This window comes from Rhinopithecus bieti, unplaced genomic scaffold (assembly GCF_001698545.2).
Source record: "Rhinopithecus bieti isolate Rb0 unplaced genomic scaffold, ASM169854v2 scaffold_12189, whole genome shotgun sequence".
NCBI classification, from domain to species: Eukaryota; Metazoa; Chordata; class Mammalia; order Primates; family Cercopithecidae; genus Rhinopithecus; species Rhinopithecus bieti.
Window position 1 is genome coordinate 86,883 of NW_016807086.1, and position 17,656 is coordinate 104,538.

A 17,656-nucleotide genomic window follows, 5' to 3' on the forward strand; every position below is an offset into this window, starting at 1 on the left:
GAAAGTAGAGACTATTCTAGGAATTTGCTGGAGGCTTGTGAGTAAGTTTAAAGTTGGCCATAGAGGGTGATACTATTCCTTTGATGGCTAGTAACATTTTTTAAGGGTACTGTCTAAACTGAGTCCCAAATCTGAGAACACTTGTATGGATTACATTATCTATATAAACGAGTTTATTATGCTATGGTTTATAATTGTCTATTTCATTTTCCATTTTTGGTCATATATAATGATTTTTTATAATACATTTTGTAAATGCAAACTCAATAACAGACTTTGTTTCATAATATTTAATAAGAACAAGAGTGGCTATGAATGAAAGAGCCACTTGCAAATCTGGAGTGTCAAAGAGTTAAAACTATTTTAGTACTGAACTTTACCCACTTCCATTCTTTAGTTTTCGTTTTTGTTTTTGAGACAGGGTCTGGATCTGTCACCCAGGCTGGAGTGCAGTGGTGTGATCTCGGCTCACTACAACCTCCACCTCCTGGGCTCAAGCGATCCTCCCACCTCAGCCTCCCAAGTAGCTGGGACCACAGGCATGCACCACCATGCCTGGCTAATATTTGTTATTTTTGGTAGAGGCAGCGTTTTGTCATGCTGCCAAGGCTGGTCTCGAACACCTGAACTCAAACAATCCACTGGCGTCGGCCTCCCAAAGTGCTGGGATTAACAGGTGTGAGCCATTGCGCCCAGCCCCAACTTCCATTCTTACTTGAACTAATATAGTCAGGCATTTGCCCCTAGCAATCCACCAAAACTGCTCCTGTCAATGTCACCCAAGCCCACCACGTTGTTCAATTCAATGACCAGTTTTCAACCTTCGTCTAACCTGCCCCAGCAGCAGTGCTGGATTTAGCTGACCCCTTCCTTACTTTGAAACACATTTTTCACTTGCCTCCCAGGACAACATATACTCCTTGTTTTTTTCTTACCTCACTGCATGCTCCTTCTTGTCTCCTTTGCAGGTGTTTCCTCATCCCCTCATGTAGTTCTGGAAGGCCTCAGAGCTCACTCTTTGGGCATCTTCTTCATCTGTACTGGCTCCCATGGTGACTTCATCCATTCACCCAGCTCCACTCCATAACTCTTCTCTGCATTCCAGATTCCTGTATTGCACTGCCTGCTTGATATCACTATGTGAAAGTCTAATAGGTTTCTCCAGTTTAGAATGTGCAAAGCTAAGGCCGGGCTCGGTGGCTCAAGCCTGTAATCCCAGCACTTTGGGAGGCCGAGACGGGCGGATCACGAGGTCAGGAGATCGAGACCATCCTGGCTAACATGGTGAAATCCCGTCTCTACTAAAATACAAAAAACTAGCCGGGCGAGGTGGCGGCGCCTGTAGTCCCAGCTACTCGGGAGGCTGAGGCAGGAGAATGGCGTAAACCCTGGAGGCGGAGCTTGCAGTGAGCTGAGATCCGGCCACTGCACTCCAGCCTGGGCGACAGAGCGAGACTCGGTCTCAAAAAAAAAAAAAAAAAAAAAATGTGCAAAGCTAAACTTCTAACCTCCAGTCCCACACCTCCTTCTGGCTTCTGCTCTTCCTTCAGGCTTCTCTTGTTTGTCGCTAACACCAAAAATCATGGAACCATGTTTGATTCCTTTCTTTCTCTCACTCTCATCAAATCAATCAGCAACCTGATAATTTTTCTTCAAAACATATTGAGGATTCTCGGCCTCTCATCATCTCTATCATTATTATTGTGGTCGAAGCCACCATCAACTTTCATATGGACAATAGCAACAGCCTCCTGTTCTTCCTTCCACACTTCCCCACCCACAACAGTCTGTTTCCAATTAGCAGCCAGAGTAATATTTCTAAAACAAAAATAAAGTAACTTAACTCCTCTGTTCCGAACCCTTTAATTGTTTTGCATTGTAATCTAGGGAAAACCAAAGTCCCTTCAGTGGCCTATAAGACTTTGCACAATCTGGCGTTGTTGCTTGTCTACCATGAACTTCTGCTATTCTGCCTCTCCCAGTCCTTTACTCACTTTCAGCCAGCTGGCCTTTCTGCTATTCCTCAAGGCATACCAGACACCCTCCCACCTCAGGACCTTTCCCTCTATCTAACTGTCTTCAGGGATCCACTCACCTGCCTTGCTTCTTCATCTTCTTTAGCTCTGTGCACCAATGTCTCGTCAGGGAGGCATCCATACCAAGCCTATTTAAAATTGAACCTTTTTTTCTTGGCATCCCATTCGGCTATTCTGCTCTGTTTTTCTCCATTAAAGCAGCCACCATATGGCAAACTATGCCTCTCATTTATGTTATCATTTATTTTCCCTCATTAGAATGTAAGCTCCACAAGGGCAGGGATTTTTTGAGTCTTTTGTTCACTGCAACATACTCCATACCTAAACAAGTATCTGGCACCAAGCATGCAGTAAATATTTCCTGGGTTTGAATAGAAATCCCTGAATCTTGATTTAACACTGGAAATTATGGCTCTTTGTCACACAAATGCTGATCTGACACCAGGCATTAATTGAAAGGCAATTAGAACAACATGACTTAGTTGAAGGTAAGAAAGTTTCAGTGTAATTGTGGAAAGATGATTGAATATAATGCAAAAGAGAATAATGAATTAGTTAAAGTATAAAAGTGTCTGAACAATCTTTTTACTTCAGTAATAATAAATGGCCATGTTTGGGGAAAAAGTAGGCTGTACATTTACCAAGACACTTACTATAACTTTTTATCATCATGATATCTACAGAGCTATCTGGTTGTAAAACTTTACACAAAAGTAAATTTACCATAAATGGAAAGAAACAATAATAATAATGCTTTACAACCTACAGGGCCCTATTATACACGTTAGCTCAACACTCTGGGGTAGCAGGGATGGTTCATATTATACCAGTTTTGCAGATGCAAATAGTGAGACTGAGGGCAGTTAAGAGGTTGCTCAGCCAGTGGGGTGATTGATCTGAGGCTCAAATCCAGAGTTTCCTTACTCTAAAGCCCATGCTTATTTCACCACACTCTTGTATTCAGCTTGTTGTCCCGGAGCCATGGGGTGCTCAGTAAAATGCCAAGTACTCGGTAAACCAACTTAGGTGATGCACACCATATTGCAAGTTTGAACAACAAATTTTACCTGTCACTGAACTACAGATTTCAAGTGAAGGTGAAATAATGTTAATCTGCATGTAATTATTTAACTTTCTGATCACCTGCATTTTGGCAGGCAAGACGGACTGCCCCCTTTACGATAATCAGCTAATAAATCCCCATGATTGTTACACTTTTATGCAGAGCAGTAATCTGAACAAATTGACTGCTGACAGCGGCGGTAAATTGCCAAGAATGAGTGCTGTCAGAGAACAAGTTGTTTTTATGAACGTGCAGCATAAGTAAATCCCATGTCATGCAATTTTATTCAGTTGGAGTTATTTGCAATCCAATATAGCAAGATTTACAGCATTATTTATTAGTGTGCAAAATGCTTGTTTATCTTTAAAGTAGTGTTGATTTGGGGTACATATATTTTAGGTTGGTGAATTGCTACTGACTTTGTTGCATTGTTCTAAGGGCCTAGGCATTTGGTGCTACCTGTGACAACCAAATGCTACCAATGTAAACTTCAGTCAAGGGCTTAAGTTTAACAAAATTCTTATTAATGGTATATGATAAGAAAAATGTGTTCTGAACTGGTAAGTTCTGGGGGAAGAACAAATGCTTTCAAAATCTACGGCCATAAAAATAAATCTATGGCTCTCTCTACTGCTGAGGAGAAGAGAATGTGAGCTATTTAGATGCACACAAATGTGCGTTCAAGTTCACTGTGGCAAATGAGGAAAATAGCCTTTGACTTTGGATAAAAACCAAACTAGTGTTTTCTTGAGGTTGAAAGTCAATGCATTTGAGCATTTGACACTCCATAGATTCTGATTTGGAACGTTTTTCATTTGTGACACCAAAACTATAATGCTTCTTTTACTTTCTACATAAATAAGAGCAGGAGAAATCCTACTGCATTATTAATCTGAAAGCACAAGGACAGCTAGCCAGAAAATTCTAAACGGAAGAGATTTTTTTAAAAAATAAAATCATTGTTTTTTACTTTTTTTTTTTTTTTTTTTTTTTACTAATGATTGAGTGAAAATAGTTCATTAGGGACACAAGCAATATTTAAATAAAGAATGGAGTTTGTCATTGATTTTGGTATTGTTTTTTCATAAACTCAACCTAAACAAAATATATTAGGATTTTAATCCCTTTTCTTTAATGAGTTACTGTTTGTTCATCTGAAGATTTTCTCAGAAAGACTGTACTCATTGTAATATTTTTAAAATAATTGGCAAAGTTCTCAAAGACAGTTTCCATACACTGCTGTAGGTACAGTGTGTAGTTCACCTTCATGTCAGTGAATAGGGAATTATAGAAGTTTGCAGAAGTATACCCAGGTAAAGCAATCTCCCCAGAGACAGTTGAACAGTGACAACTTCTAACAACAGAGAGGCAATAACAGCATTTAGTGTTTTGTAATGTCAGAGATAGAGTAAAAACTTCTGAGAGTCATGGAACTTGAAAACACTTCAGCAGCTACATATGGAATCTTTTTAATGCAAACATTTCAAAGAGTCATATATTAATTTATAAGATGTTACGTTATGCAAATGTAAAGTAGTTCTCATATATTAAGAAATCTCAAAAAGCTTCATACATGTATTATTCAATTTGATAAAAATTAAGTAAAATTGTGCTTTTTAAAATCCCCCCCTCATAGATGCATGTCTTCCCATTCTGAGTGTTTTATGTTTAAATGTTTTGCTAGTCATGATGGCTTCAAAATTTCTTTAGTTAGTACTTTTTTTTTTTTTTTTTTTTTTTTTTTTTTTTTTTTTTTTTTTTTGAGGCGGAGTCTCGCTCTATCACCCAGGCTGGAGTGCAGTGGCCGGATCTCAGCTCACTGCAAGCTCCGCCTCCCGGGTTCTCGCCATTCTCCTGCCTCAGCCTCCCAAGTAGCTGGGACTACAGGCGCCCGCCACCTCGCCCGGCTAGTTTTTTGTATTTTTAGTAGAGACAGGGTTTCACTGTGTTCGCCAGGATGGTCTCGATCTGCTGACCTTGTGATCCGCCCGTCTCGGCCTCCCAAAGTGCTGGGATTACAGGCTTGAGCCACCGCGCCCGGCCTAGTTAGTACTTTAAGGCATAATATATACTTACATGTTCATTGTTGAAGAGAGCTGATGGAAATTTCCTCTTGATAATTTTGGATTGTTTTGATGGATCCCTTGACAGATCTGATTCTAGCACCGTTGCTTTGTGAGCCATAGCGGGGCTGACCTAGAGCTCAAGTGGAGTAGAAGTGTCGGCTTGGCAGATTCTTGTTTATCATTGCTGTTCACTTGTGCTTGCTCAATTAGCGTTATCTTCTATCCACAGTTCCTTTGGTGGGATCTTTTAAAGCCAATTGTCCGTTTTGTGAGGATTAGTTTAGTTAAAATTAGATTATATAATCTCTAAATCCACTTAATAGGTCATGTATGAACTGCAATTCAGGAAAGGCGAGTGAGCCCCGAAGGGTGCCACCGTCGACCCCTTCGTGTTAGCCATGCAGCTCCTATGCCTCCCTCAAAATACTTGAGGCCTGTGTGACTTAGCTGATGTATGTGCCACCTGTATTCATGTGAGTATTAGATATTGATGAGGCTTGATTTCTGTCTTACTTTTAAGGTAAAAAATAATTGCAAATGGTTCTAACATGTACTTTCTATACCCCAGGGAACTCATACGAACACACCCAGGGTGCTAATCACAAGACTGTTTCATCTGGGAAGGAATGTTGTGGGTCACTGGTTCAGAGAGAGCAGATGGAAAGGCAGGGGAGAAAAACGGTGATCAGAACGCTGAGATTTTTCTCCTTGAACTTTTAGAGAATAACATCACCATATAAAGATGATGACTATTCCTTTCACGTGCTTAAATAGTTCAACTGTATATAGTTTATTTTTTTAATGCAGAGAACTTCAAGCTCTGATATGGAAGTCAGAAAACATGGTTTAAGTTCTTGTTATCACTTAATTTTTCTAAGTCTTAGTTTTTCCTCTCTCTGAGGTACCATCCCTGACAGTGGGAGTGAGAAAGAAAGAACATGAGGCAGGGACTACGAGGAAGCATTTGTAGAATGAGGGAAAGTAGCTCTACAATTGATATGGTTTGGCTGTGTGTGTCCACACAAATCTCATCTTGAATTGTGGCTCCCATAATTCCCATTGTTGTGGGAGGGACCCGGTGGAAGGTAATTGAATCATGGGGGTGGGTCTTTGCCATGCTGTCCTTGTGATAGTGAATTAGTCTCATGAAATCTGATGGTTTTGTAAAGGGGAGTGCCCCTGAACATACCCTCTTGCCTGCCACCATATAAGACATAACTTTGCTCCTCATTCACCTTCCACCATGATTGTGAGGCCTCCCCAGCCATGTGGAACTGTGAGTCAATTAAACCTGTTTCCTTTATAAATTACCCAGTGTTGGGTATGTTTTATTAGCAGCGTGAGAGCAGACTAATACAAAATCTCTTTTAGATTTGAGTCTGTTCTGGTTTTTCTGTTGATTCATTAACTGATGAGTTGAATTTGATACAGATCGCTTGAATTTTCAAATATGAAACTAAGGCAAATGTGATAGTATAACTAGATAATACATTTACATAGCACTTTCAACTTTTCAAAGTACTTTTTCATCCATGATTCCTGTGTTCTTACAATTCTTTGCAAAGAGAAGGCATGTTTTTTTTTTTAAATTTCCGTTCAATAAATGAGGAAAGCTGAAGTACGAAGAGTTTAAGTGACTTGCTTAATATCACAATACTAATGAATAATTGGGATTTATTAAAATTTCAGTTTTCTGAACCCCCAGCCATGGACTCTGAAGTCAAATAACTTTCTTCAGAGTAACACAGAATCTATGCTCATTCTGAAGTAAGGATCTGAGAAACCTGAAGGTTTAGAAGGGGCTGAATCTCCAAATCTAAGCAGACCTAAGACATTAACCCTTAATGAATAGTTAATGAATGAATTAATTAGTGAGTGAAATAAGTATTGGGGAGAAGTCAAACCACTTTCTAGGAAGACAATATAGAAGTGGTAGAATGAGCACATTACACACTAGCACTGGCTCTGCCACTGTCAAGCATTGTCACCAAGGGTAAATTATTGGCCTCTCTGAGCCTCCATTTCCTTGTCCATAGTACTTTAATACTTACAGTGCACCAGCTATATTCCAGTTGCTGTGCCATATGCTGAGAATAAGACATTGTTCCTGCCCTCGAAGCATTTCAGGTTATTGAGAAAGACAGCTGCAAGTTATTTCAATGAGAATTGGTAAAAATTAGACATGCAAAGATGAGATACATCATCTCAGGCTGAGGGCATGCCTTGTCCAAACATAAAGAAACAGGTGCATTCTAGCATGGATATTGGGAGGATTATAAGGCTTCTGGAATGATAAGTTGTAAGAGAGAGTGCATTAGCAAGTGACACATAAGCTGATGGTAAGTCATGGAGGGTACTGTTGACTGGCTAAGGATATATTGTAAATAGTACAAAGCCAGGGAGGGACATGGTCAAGTTTGTGTTGTAGACATCCATACAGAGAGGGTTGGACTGTAGCAATGGTTTTTGCCTTAGGCCAGTTTCTAGAGAAAAGTGGAGCATGAGGCAGTGATTGAGTGTTGGTACTTTATTAGGAGGTACCATCCCAGACAGTGAGAGTGAGAAAGAAATTCCTAGGGAATACTAGGAAGCAGTGAAAGGAAATATGTTCATGGGTTGGTCACTGTTTCTGGTATTTCAGAGATATAGCTGGCTGCTTAGCAGGTGCATCCATATGGCCACATGTGCACAGGCCATATGGAGAATTACATTTTGGCACAGTTTGTGAAAGGGAAGAGGAGTGGGACATTGTCTTCCCATCTCCTATTACATTGATCGCAGTTCACCCTACAAGGAGATAACTTCTGCACTGTTTCATGCAGCTTCCTTGGCAGTTGATCTGGGAGCCAGATACAATCTTCAGAGTGCAGAAGTGCAGAAATGGCTTTAGAAGTGGCTTTAGAAGTGCAGAAGTGGCTTTGGAAGTCAGAAACTCAAAGTATATGGCAGCTAGGCCTGAATGCACCTTGGCAGAAAAGGGGAATGCCTAACTCATTTGGGATAGTGAAAGATCAGCCAGCCCTAGGTGGGAGACCCATGGGGACCCAAGCATGGGTTTGGGATGAAGAGCAGCCCTTTGGGGAGGCACAGCCATAGGAGCAGCTGAGGCAAAGTGAATAGCTGAGGACTTAGGAGACCATGGCTCCAGGAGAGCCTAGGGAGCTATATAAGCTGTGTCAGGTAAGTTTTCAAACCACAGATACCAACCCTTAATATAAAACAGATGTCAGGGGAGCTGCTCTGTGAACCAAAGAGGATAGTCTACACCCCTTTTTCCCACACTGCCACCCATAATGGCCTCTGAGGCACACCCTACTGCTCTTTGCAATACAGTCTGAAATTAGATGAGACGGGATGAGATGCCTTCTTACACCAACATTCAGAAGCTTTTTTAGCAATACATCTGAGGAATAATATTTCACTGCCTATAAGATAATTTTGTTTTCTTAGCTTTTTGATTTGTGGAATTGCAAAGAAAGGAAGAGGCAGCAAATGTAAACATAGAGTTACAACAAATTGTGGAATTTGAGGGTTTGAGAATTTAAAGTTCATCTGCACATGAGAAAACTGAAATTCAAGAAGATAAGTTATCTTGAAAGAGGTCACATGAGTAATTAATGTAAGACTGAGGTCTAGAACCAAGGGAATCTGACTCCCAAACCCGAGATCTTTTCTCTGTGTACGTATCTGTGAACGTATGTTTGGAGTTCATAAATTTGTTTTGATGCTTTTTAGATTTTGTGTTTTTATCTTGATAACATTATAAAACCGTTACTGTATGCCTATCCTGAACCATCTGGATGGCCACTTATTACTTCTATATTCAAACAGTAGTGAAACCTCCCTTTGTTCAGGACACAACAGTACCCGTGAGCCAAATACAGAAGAATCTACCCCATAAAAATTAGTACTGTATTCACATTGCACTAGACTATGTTGTAAGAGTTCCATCCTTGAATATATTTGTTCAAAAGTTATGTGGGAGTAGCAAATGCTTTTTCCCCACCCAATTCCAGCAACAATTTGATTTGATACCCATCAGTGAAGCTTTAAGTTTATCCTCAAGCTAACAAGAAAACTTTGCTTAGTTCTAGGTGATACTTCATTTAAAATGGCATCTTACTCTCGAGTAGAATATTTAGATAAATAAGAGATCCGAATAACCTTAACTAGCACAAAGAACCTTAAAGTCATTAAATACTGTCTTGTCTGATATATTTATGAAATGAACATTCTCTACATTGGAATTATTAAAGTCAAAATTCTGAAACACTGAATATAGCACAGGACCTGAGATAAACTATTTCTATGAGTACCCCCAATACTGAAATTTAGTTGTTACAGAAAAGCATAATATTCCCTATAAATTTATATTGTTAATTTAAATTTATTAGTTTCATAGTTTCAAAATTCAATTTATAAATTTTTCTTAATCATCATATAAGAACAATAACTTATAACCTTCTTCTCTGGTTTATATAGATTTTAAAGCATAAAAATAACATTTTCATACTTGGAAACTGAGATAATTCTTTCTGTTAAAAATAAGTCCAGGCACAAAGAGGGGAACAACAGACACTGGGGTCTCCTTGAGGGCAGAGTTTGGGAGGAGGGAGAAGATCAGAAAAAGTAATTATTGAGTACTAGGCTTAGTACCTGGGTGACAAAATAATCTGTACAACAAGATCCTGTGACAGGAGAGTTTACCTATATTACAAACCTGTACATGTGCCCACCAAAACCTAAAATAAAAGTTTGAGGGAAAAAAGTCAGCTGAGTGCGGTGGCTCATGCCTGTAATCCCAGCACTTTGGGAGGCCAAGGTGGGTGGATCATTTGAGGTCAGGAGTTCGACACTAGCCTGGTCAACATGGTGAAACCCTATCTCTACTAAAAATACAAAAAAAAAAAAAAAAAAAAAAAAATCAGTAAGCCTGATGGTGGGCACCTGTAATCCCAGTTATTTGGGAGGCTGAGATATGAGAATCGCTTGAACCCAGGAGACAGAGGTTACAGTGAATTGAGATCATGCCACTGCACTCCAGCCTGGGCGACAGTATAAGACTCTGTCTCAAAAAGTCCAGGGCTGGGTGTGGTGGCTCGTTCAGCACTTTAGAATGCTGAATCGGGTGGATTGCTTGAGCCCAGGAGTTCAAGAGCAGCCTAGGCAACATGACAAAACTCCATCTCTACAAAAAACAAAAAAAAAATCAGCCAGGCCTGGTGGCACGCACCTGTAGTCCCAGCTACCTGGAGGCTGAGGTGGGAAGAATCACCCGAGCTCGGGAGGTCAATGTTGCAGTGGGTCATGATCATGATCGCACCACTGAACTCCAACCTAGGCAACAGAGTAAGACCTGGTCTCAAAAAAATTAAAATAAAAATTAAAAAGCCTAGATATTACCCAGTTTGAGAAGCACTGTTAACAGTGCTTCTTCCTGGGATGCATGATTACTTAGAGTGGTGGAGAAAAGCCTAGATCTTGGATTCCAGAGTCCTAGGTTCAAGTGGACTCCGCTAATAACTAACCATATGTCTCACCTCCGTCATGTACCCTCCCTGGCCCTCGGTTTTCTCATTGGTAAATTAGGGAGACTGCAAGAATCACGAATCCTTCTGCCTACTGGAGCAAGGTAGAATAATTAAGTGAAATAGGCCAGTATGGGGAACAGTAACTAATTCAGAGGACATTTACCTTGTATTTAAAAATATTTACATTCAAAACTTTTTTAGCACAAGTAAAACAACAAATCTGTGGATCAGATTCCGTCTGAAAACTGCCAGTTTGCAAAGCCTAACTTATATAATCTTGAGAGCAGCTTCCCCACCTGTAAAAGCATTAAATGCAATGACTAATATAAATTAAGAGAAACCAACATCTATATGATCAGTACAAAGTGGTGGTGGGCATAGAAGAAAATCCTTCAGAAGACATCAATGCGTTTTAGTATTTTAAGAGTGCTGCAGCATCATATAAAAAAGGAAGGGACCAGGAAATGCATGATCAAAGTGAGTGGAAAAAAAAGAAACAACAAAGTAAGCGAAAGACTTTTCTTGGTTCCAACTGTATCCAACCAAAAATATTGTCTGAATTATAGTCTCTCGTCAATTCTCTAGTATTATACTCTCTATCCAAGTCAGAGTTACAAACTATGGGCCCAGCAGTGTGTCAGGTGCTGGAAAGATCTCTAAAGATAATACCTTTTTCTTATTAGAGAATGTGTTTGAATGGTTGTTTTCCACTGTAAAAAGTTTTAACCTCAATTTGTTCCAGGTGTTATTGATAAGAACTTAATTCCAATTAAAATTAAAATATGAGATAAGGGATGTGATATGTTTTTTCACCCTTCAGAGTTTGAGGAGACAGCACGAGAGTACCTTGGAATGGGTATTGTGATAGCAGAAACAGTGCAGTTATTTGACATACATTCTACCTTCAGGAAGATGTTTCCAGACTTGTACAGACTCTATTCTCTCAATTTCTCAATAGTTAGCATTTAGTACACACGGACTTTCTGCCACTGACCAGGGCATTGCTTATTGTTTTCCCTTCTTACATCAATATTCCTCTTCCTCCCATTTGTGTCTAGTCCCAGACATCCCTCATATTAACCAATAGGCAAAAATAAAAGGCCTATTGAAATATTGGACTTCAGTTCAATATCTGCAATCACTCTTGCTAAAGAGATGTTTGAACTCAACTATAAGCTTTGAAACACTGTCCATAGGAGTTTAGTTTAAAAGCAAAACCATAAATACCAAATAGAGTGAGGAATAAGAAACAGCAAGAGTTTAATCTGTCTCTGACCACTCAGTTTATGGTAGGTTACCACATTTATTCTTATAATTGGCTATTTCCTGTTTTAAATGCCTTTTACTCATGCCTGCCACCTTTCTCTCAGTTTATTAGCCTTGTGGTCACCACATTACCTTTCTCTTCAAAATCAATTGACATTTTAATGAAAAGCCTTTTCAAGGTATTAGCTCTGAGAGAGTGGCACACAGAGCATGCACTGCCACATTAGAAAGTCACTCAGCACAACTCAGCACAACTCAGGTGCATAACACTCGAGATATTATGTTTTAAGGAGATTTATGTGTTTTTATTTAGATTTATATAGTGTACTGTGAATACATTGGCATGGTTTTAAAAAATGTAAAACGTATGGCATCACAGTGATACATATTCTATTCACCGCTTAATAACATTTATGAATGAGAGGGAAACATCCATTTTTTAAAAGTAACACAAAAATTCAGAATTTTGGTAGTCTCTCTAGATAGCTCACATCATTTTTTCTATAAGCAAAGCCCCAGTGACCTAATTCCTTAGGCCACCTAGAGATAGGAAGTCCTTACCACTTTATGAATACCGTGATAGTGAGTAATAATAGAATTTCAGATTAGCATAGTTTTTGTATCTTACAGGAAATAAACAATTACAGACCCTATGATAATCAGGGTCTGAATTTTGTTAAGAAAGTCAGCTGACTTCAAAGATGTTTTCTTCCAGTGGTCCAAATAATATTTCTATTGATTTATTTTTCATAGAGCTCTGAACAGCTGTTTGATATGGCAAAAAAAAAAAAAAAAAAAAAAAAAAAGCCACTTGCTGATTCAAAACATTTGTCTCTAGGTGCCAGGTCGACCTGTCAGCCCTCAGTAGGGAACAGACGCACAAGCTGGAGTTGCAGCTGGAAGAGGGTGAGGGACACCTGGTGCTGCTGGTCACTCTGACAGCATCAGCCACAGTCAGCATCTCTGACCTCTCCATCAACTCCCTGGAGGACCAGAAGGAACGAGAGGAGATATTAAAGAGATATGTACGTATGTAACCCTCCTCCTTCTAGAGTCACATGTGACTAGAAGAGGTTGTAAACAATTTACCTGGAGGGACAGAAGTACTTCTGAAAAGCTGTCTGATGGAAGAATTGGCACAAGTAAAAAGCAGAGTGAAAACAAATGCCACCCAGACCTTTGCAGAAGCACTTGCATTACCCACCCATGTCTAGAGACTTGATCTTCTCTAGAATCTCTTCCAGAGGAAATTCTGGATTCTGAGATTCTACTCAATGATTTTATCATGCAGGGATGCTGCCCATAAAGGAAGGCCAGGTTTACACAACATGACTTTAAAATTAATTTATTGATTCTTTGTAGCTGCAATTAAAATTTCTTTGTCTTTCCAAGTTTGAGATGGAGTTAATGGTACTTACGTTAATTAGTACCTTGGTAACTAAAGAGTATTCACAGGAGTGATTTTTATTTTCAGCTGCTCAGGAAAGCCTCACTTCATTCCTTTAATTTTTTTAATTGAATGTGAAATCGAATTAAAGGAAGCCTCCTTCTTTTTGATCGAATGTGGAACGATAGTATGGAATAGTGAATCACTAAAATGACTACCCTCCTCAAATTTTACGAAACTGAAATATTCACAACCAAATCTTACTATTTCCCAGCATCCTCCCACTGGACATTTGCCACCATGTAGTTTTCTTGAATCAACAGAGAGGGGAGCTCTTACTCCACCATTCTCTCTCAATGGAGGTTTGAAAAAGTAAATGCCTTAGTACCCATGAAGCTGGGAAAAAAGCTTTTCCACTTAAAATGACAAAGCTTGTATTGTACAGTGCCGCCAGGTGTTTAGAAGGCTCCTCTAGACACTCAGCCATGAAACCAAGCTCCGACTAACAAAGAACCACTTTTTTTTGGACTTTAAAATATTCCTATTTGCTGACTGACATCCTTTCAATAACTGAATTTAATAAAGATGTACCTTATCAGGCTGTGCAGATAACATGAAGTGCTGGTACTAATGCTCTACAATATTCTTCAAACAGATTAGCAGGATGTGCGCTTCAGTAAATTTATTCTGGCTATCTCCACTGAATCAGCTGTCTGCTAATGCTTGTACAACTCATCCACCAATGGTGTTATCATAAACAGTTTAATAGAGGTGACTTAGCAAGGCTAAATAGTATATATTTTTAAACTACCTAAGAGCCTAAGATATTGTGTGACATCTTCTAATATATAATTGCAATTATGAAGATTATTTTACATTGTGGTATCCACCAAAACATATTCTTCTGTTACCAGAAGTGAGCCTCATGAATTACAACAATTTTAATGGAGTTAATCAGTATATTAATATAAAAATTCTTCTAGGCATTATAATACTCTAGTTGATGGATTAATATTTTGATATTATCCCATATATTAGGGGATATTGCTGCCTAGGTAATTAGAAGTAATCCACCTATTATTAATTTTTTTTCTTTTTACTGGATGACTGAATGGCAATTGGCCATTTCCATTCAGAATTTGAGTATTTGTTTCCATGTCTTTTTTCAATAAAATGTAAAATATTATGCAGATGTTTGACTTAATTCTCACATTGTATTCTGCCCAATATATTAAAAAATGAACCATGTTTAAACATACTTTTTTTCAGCCTTGAATTTCAGGCAGAGGCTTATACCTCCCTCTAGAGACATGCCTGCTACTAAGCCGCTATAGGTAACATAGCACATCTGTTATATTTACTCATAGCCACGAAAGGACAAAGACCTATGGATTAGGCTTCAGTGTGTTTCCTTTTTATTATAAGGATCATGAAATGAATGAATGAGTGCCATATCACATCTGAAATATCATTTGTTTTGCAGAAACATATAATGGAGGTTGTTTGGAGAATTATTTCTATATTTTCCTGCAAGAACATGTGTCTTTTTAAAAGTTGAGGTCAAACTTAGGAGTTTGACACTGGTCACTGTCAGGGGAGCAGATGAATTGCCCCCACTCTGGTATGAAGCAGCCCTAAACAAAGCCCTCCATTGCTGCTGTTTAGCTGTTCATTGCTGAGGATTGAAGCCCCACAAAGTAAACAAACATTACTCTGTGAGCCATTTTTTGATCACCACATTCTGAGAAGATGGCTAATTCTATTTTTCTTTTTCTCCTCTTTTGGGAGGAGGAAATGAGGGAAGGTCAATAGGGGGCGGGTAGTAATGGGTAGTAGACCAAGAGCAATTGTATGACCTTTTCAGAACGGGTATGCTGAACCCTTGCTCCCCTTGTCACAGTTTAAAAACCAGAGGAGCTAGTTTAGAGAAGAAGTTGTTAGCATTCCATTTTTATTATGACATTTCACAGTCATCTGATTTAATGTCCCTTGACCGGATTGTCCACCGTGAGACGATGGGCTTGAAATGTTATTTAGAGCATTGATAAAAGGTGAGCAGTTCTAAGATGACAGCGAGTCATAAGGCTGGTGGTGTGACATTAATTTTCTCCATAACAGAGATGGAATAAGACGTCATGGTGACAAGCTGTCAATCAGCTCTGGCCCCTCAGAGCATCTCGATGCCATAGGATGGGGTATTGCCTCTCCCGTAATAGAGCTGAACTGAGATGCTCTCCCTGACAGCTGCTGCAGTCATAGAGAAAATATATTATACAGCCTTTCATTAAAAAAATAAAGAGGACTCCTCTCCAGAGCATTTCAATCTTTTCCCATCTATTGAGGGCTGAAAGGATTCACAGCAAATCATAGATTCCTCTGCTATGGAAATTTCTGGCTTCAGAAGCCATCCAGGTTTTTAGGCCTTCTAAAATAACCATAAATAGCAAGGCAAGAATACCTCTTGATGAAGTTACATTTTTAAACCAATGTATTTATTTATTACTTATTATAATCGATGTGTCACTGGCCTTAACCATTGAAATTTGTAATAAATTATGGAGTGTCAGCTGACTTGGGGAAATGAAACCTTCAAACAATAATTACCACTCCAAATGGGAAGCAGGGGATCAGAGCCGAAGCACCTGAAGACAATATGTCTGTGGAATGAGGCTACCAATGTGAAATTATTCTCAGACACAAGGACTGATTATATTTGTTTTAGTCAAAATAGAACTTGATTTAAATTGCCTCTGAAAATTAAAGTACAGAAACCTTTTTTTTTTTTTTTTTGATAAACCTGTTCCCCATCATTAGAGTCAGAGACTTATCTGATTTACAACATTGTGTAAGCTCTGAGATAAGAAACTTTCCAAACTTGCTGTTACTGTAGGAACACAACATGCCTACAAACCTCTGATTATACTCTGTTGTCTAATGCCCCCACGGTGAAACCCTTCAGTTACAGGAATTTAAATGGAGAGAGAAGTGCATTTTTACTGAACCTGGTCACCTGGGTATTTTAAATAGATTTTGGTGATAAACAACTGTTTAAAAACAATAAAAGATTAACAGTTAATCCTCATGCTAAACACTCTTATAAAAAGTTAGGCTATGAGATTACTTATATATCCACATTTCCTCCTCTCAATATACCAAGGTCATAGTCTCAGTGTAAACAATGACTGGTCATACGGGACTGATACAGTTCCTATCACAGTAAGCTTTTGCTTGTCAGTATTCTCACATTATGAATATGGTGATGGGAGTGCTTTTTACTCTAGTAACATTTTAATAGCTAACTTTATTATGCAAAAGTATGTTATGTTCTCTGATTATGAAACATTTTATAGATTATGAAAAAGAAGTACCTTTGATTTACTGAGAAGTGCTGATCGCGTCATAAGAAAAATGCTACGAAGTGTAAATAAACAAATGCATATTAGCATTCTGTTGGTTCATTTTACTCTCAAAGTATTTGTGCCCATTAATTAGACTTCTGAATTATTGTATTGGTTTCCCTCTTTTAATTCCTTCAAGTGCTACACTTATAAAACACCACTGTTATTAATTTATGAAGTGAAATAGATTTTATCATTTGGATCCATTTTTTCTATTGAAGTTTCCATACTTCTGTACATACTAAAATAGCAAATAAAACTATAAATTTAAGAAAATTTTATTTTAGTCATCAATTTATTTTGAATTTATTTTAGTCATCACTTTGATTGACTGTAGAGGATTGTGTCTGTCTTTCACTTATGTAGAACTACAGTAGTCTTTTGAAATAAATACTAGAAAATAGTCTTTAGGTAATTTAATCCTCATCTAGCCCATGCAATTTCCAAAACTCACCAAGAGGAAAATAGTAGAAAAAAATAATTAACTTAGTTGACCTTCTTACCCTCAAAGTCTGAAGAGTGTTACATATCCAACAACGTGAGATTTAATATTGATAATTAGGCTGAGAGTGGTGGTTCATGCCTATAATCCCAACACTTTGGGAGTTAAGGCTGGAGGATCACTTGAGGCCAGGAATCGGAGACTATCCTGGGTAACATAGCAAAACTTTTTCTATAGAACTTAAAATTTTTTAAAAACCAGATTAACCAAGTATGGTTGCACCAAAATAACCAAATATGCCAGTAGTTCCAGCCACTCAGGAGGCTGAGGTGGAAGGAATGCTTGAGCCCAGGATTTGGAAGTTACAGTGAGCTATTATCACGCTACTGCACTCCAACCTGAGTTAGACCTTGTCTCTAAAAAAATAAAAATAGGCCGGGCGCGGTGGCTCAAGCCTGTAATCCCAG

General features: G+C 38.6%; 1 protein-coding gene across 1 annotated transcript in view; it reads left to right on the forward strand.

Moving 5' to 3' along the window:
• LOC108534654 (multiple C2 and transmembrane domain-containing protein 1-like) overlaps positions 1-17,656 on the forward strand; it is a gene marked incomplete at its 5' end in the record, with an annotated part of 262,224 nt that overhangs the window by 55,941 nt on the left and 188,627 nt on the right. Inside the window, 1 exon segment of the mRNA XM_017880123.1 lies at positions 12,801-12,987. Within this exon segment, the coding sequence (XP_017735612.1) occupies positions 12,801-12,987 (187 nt within the window).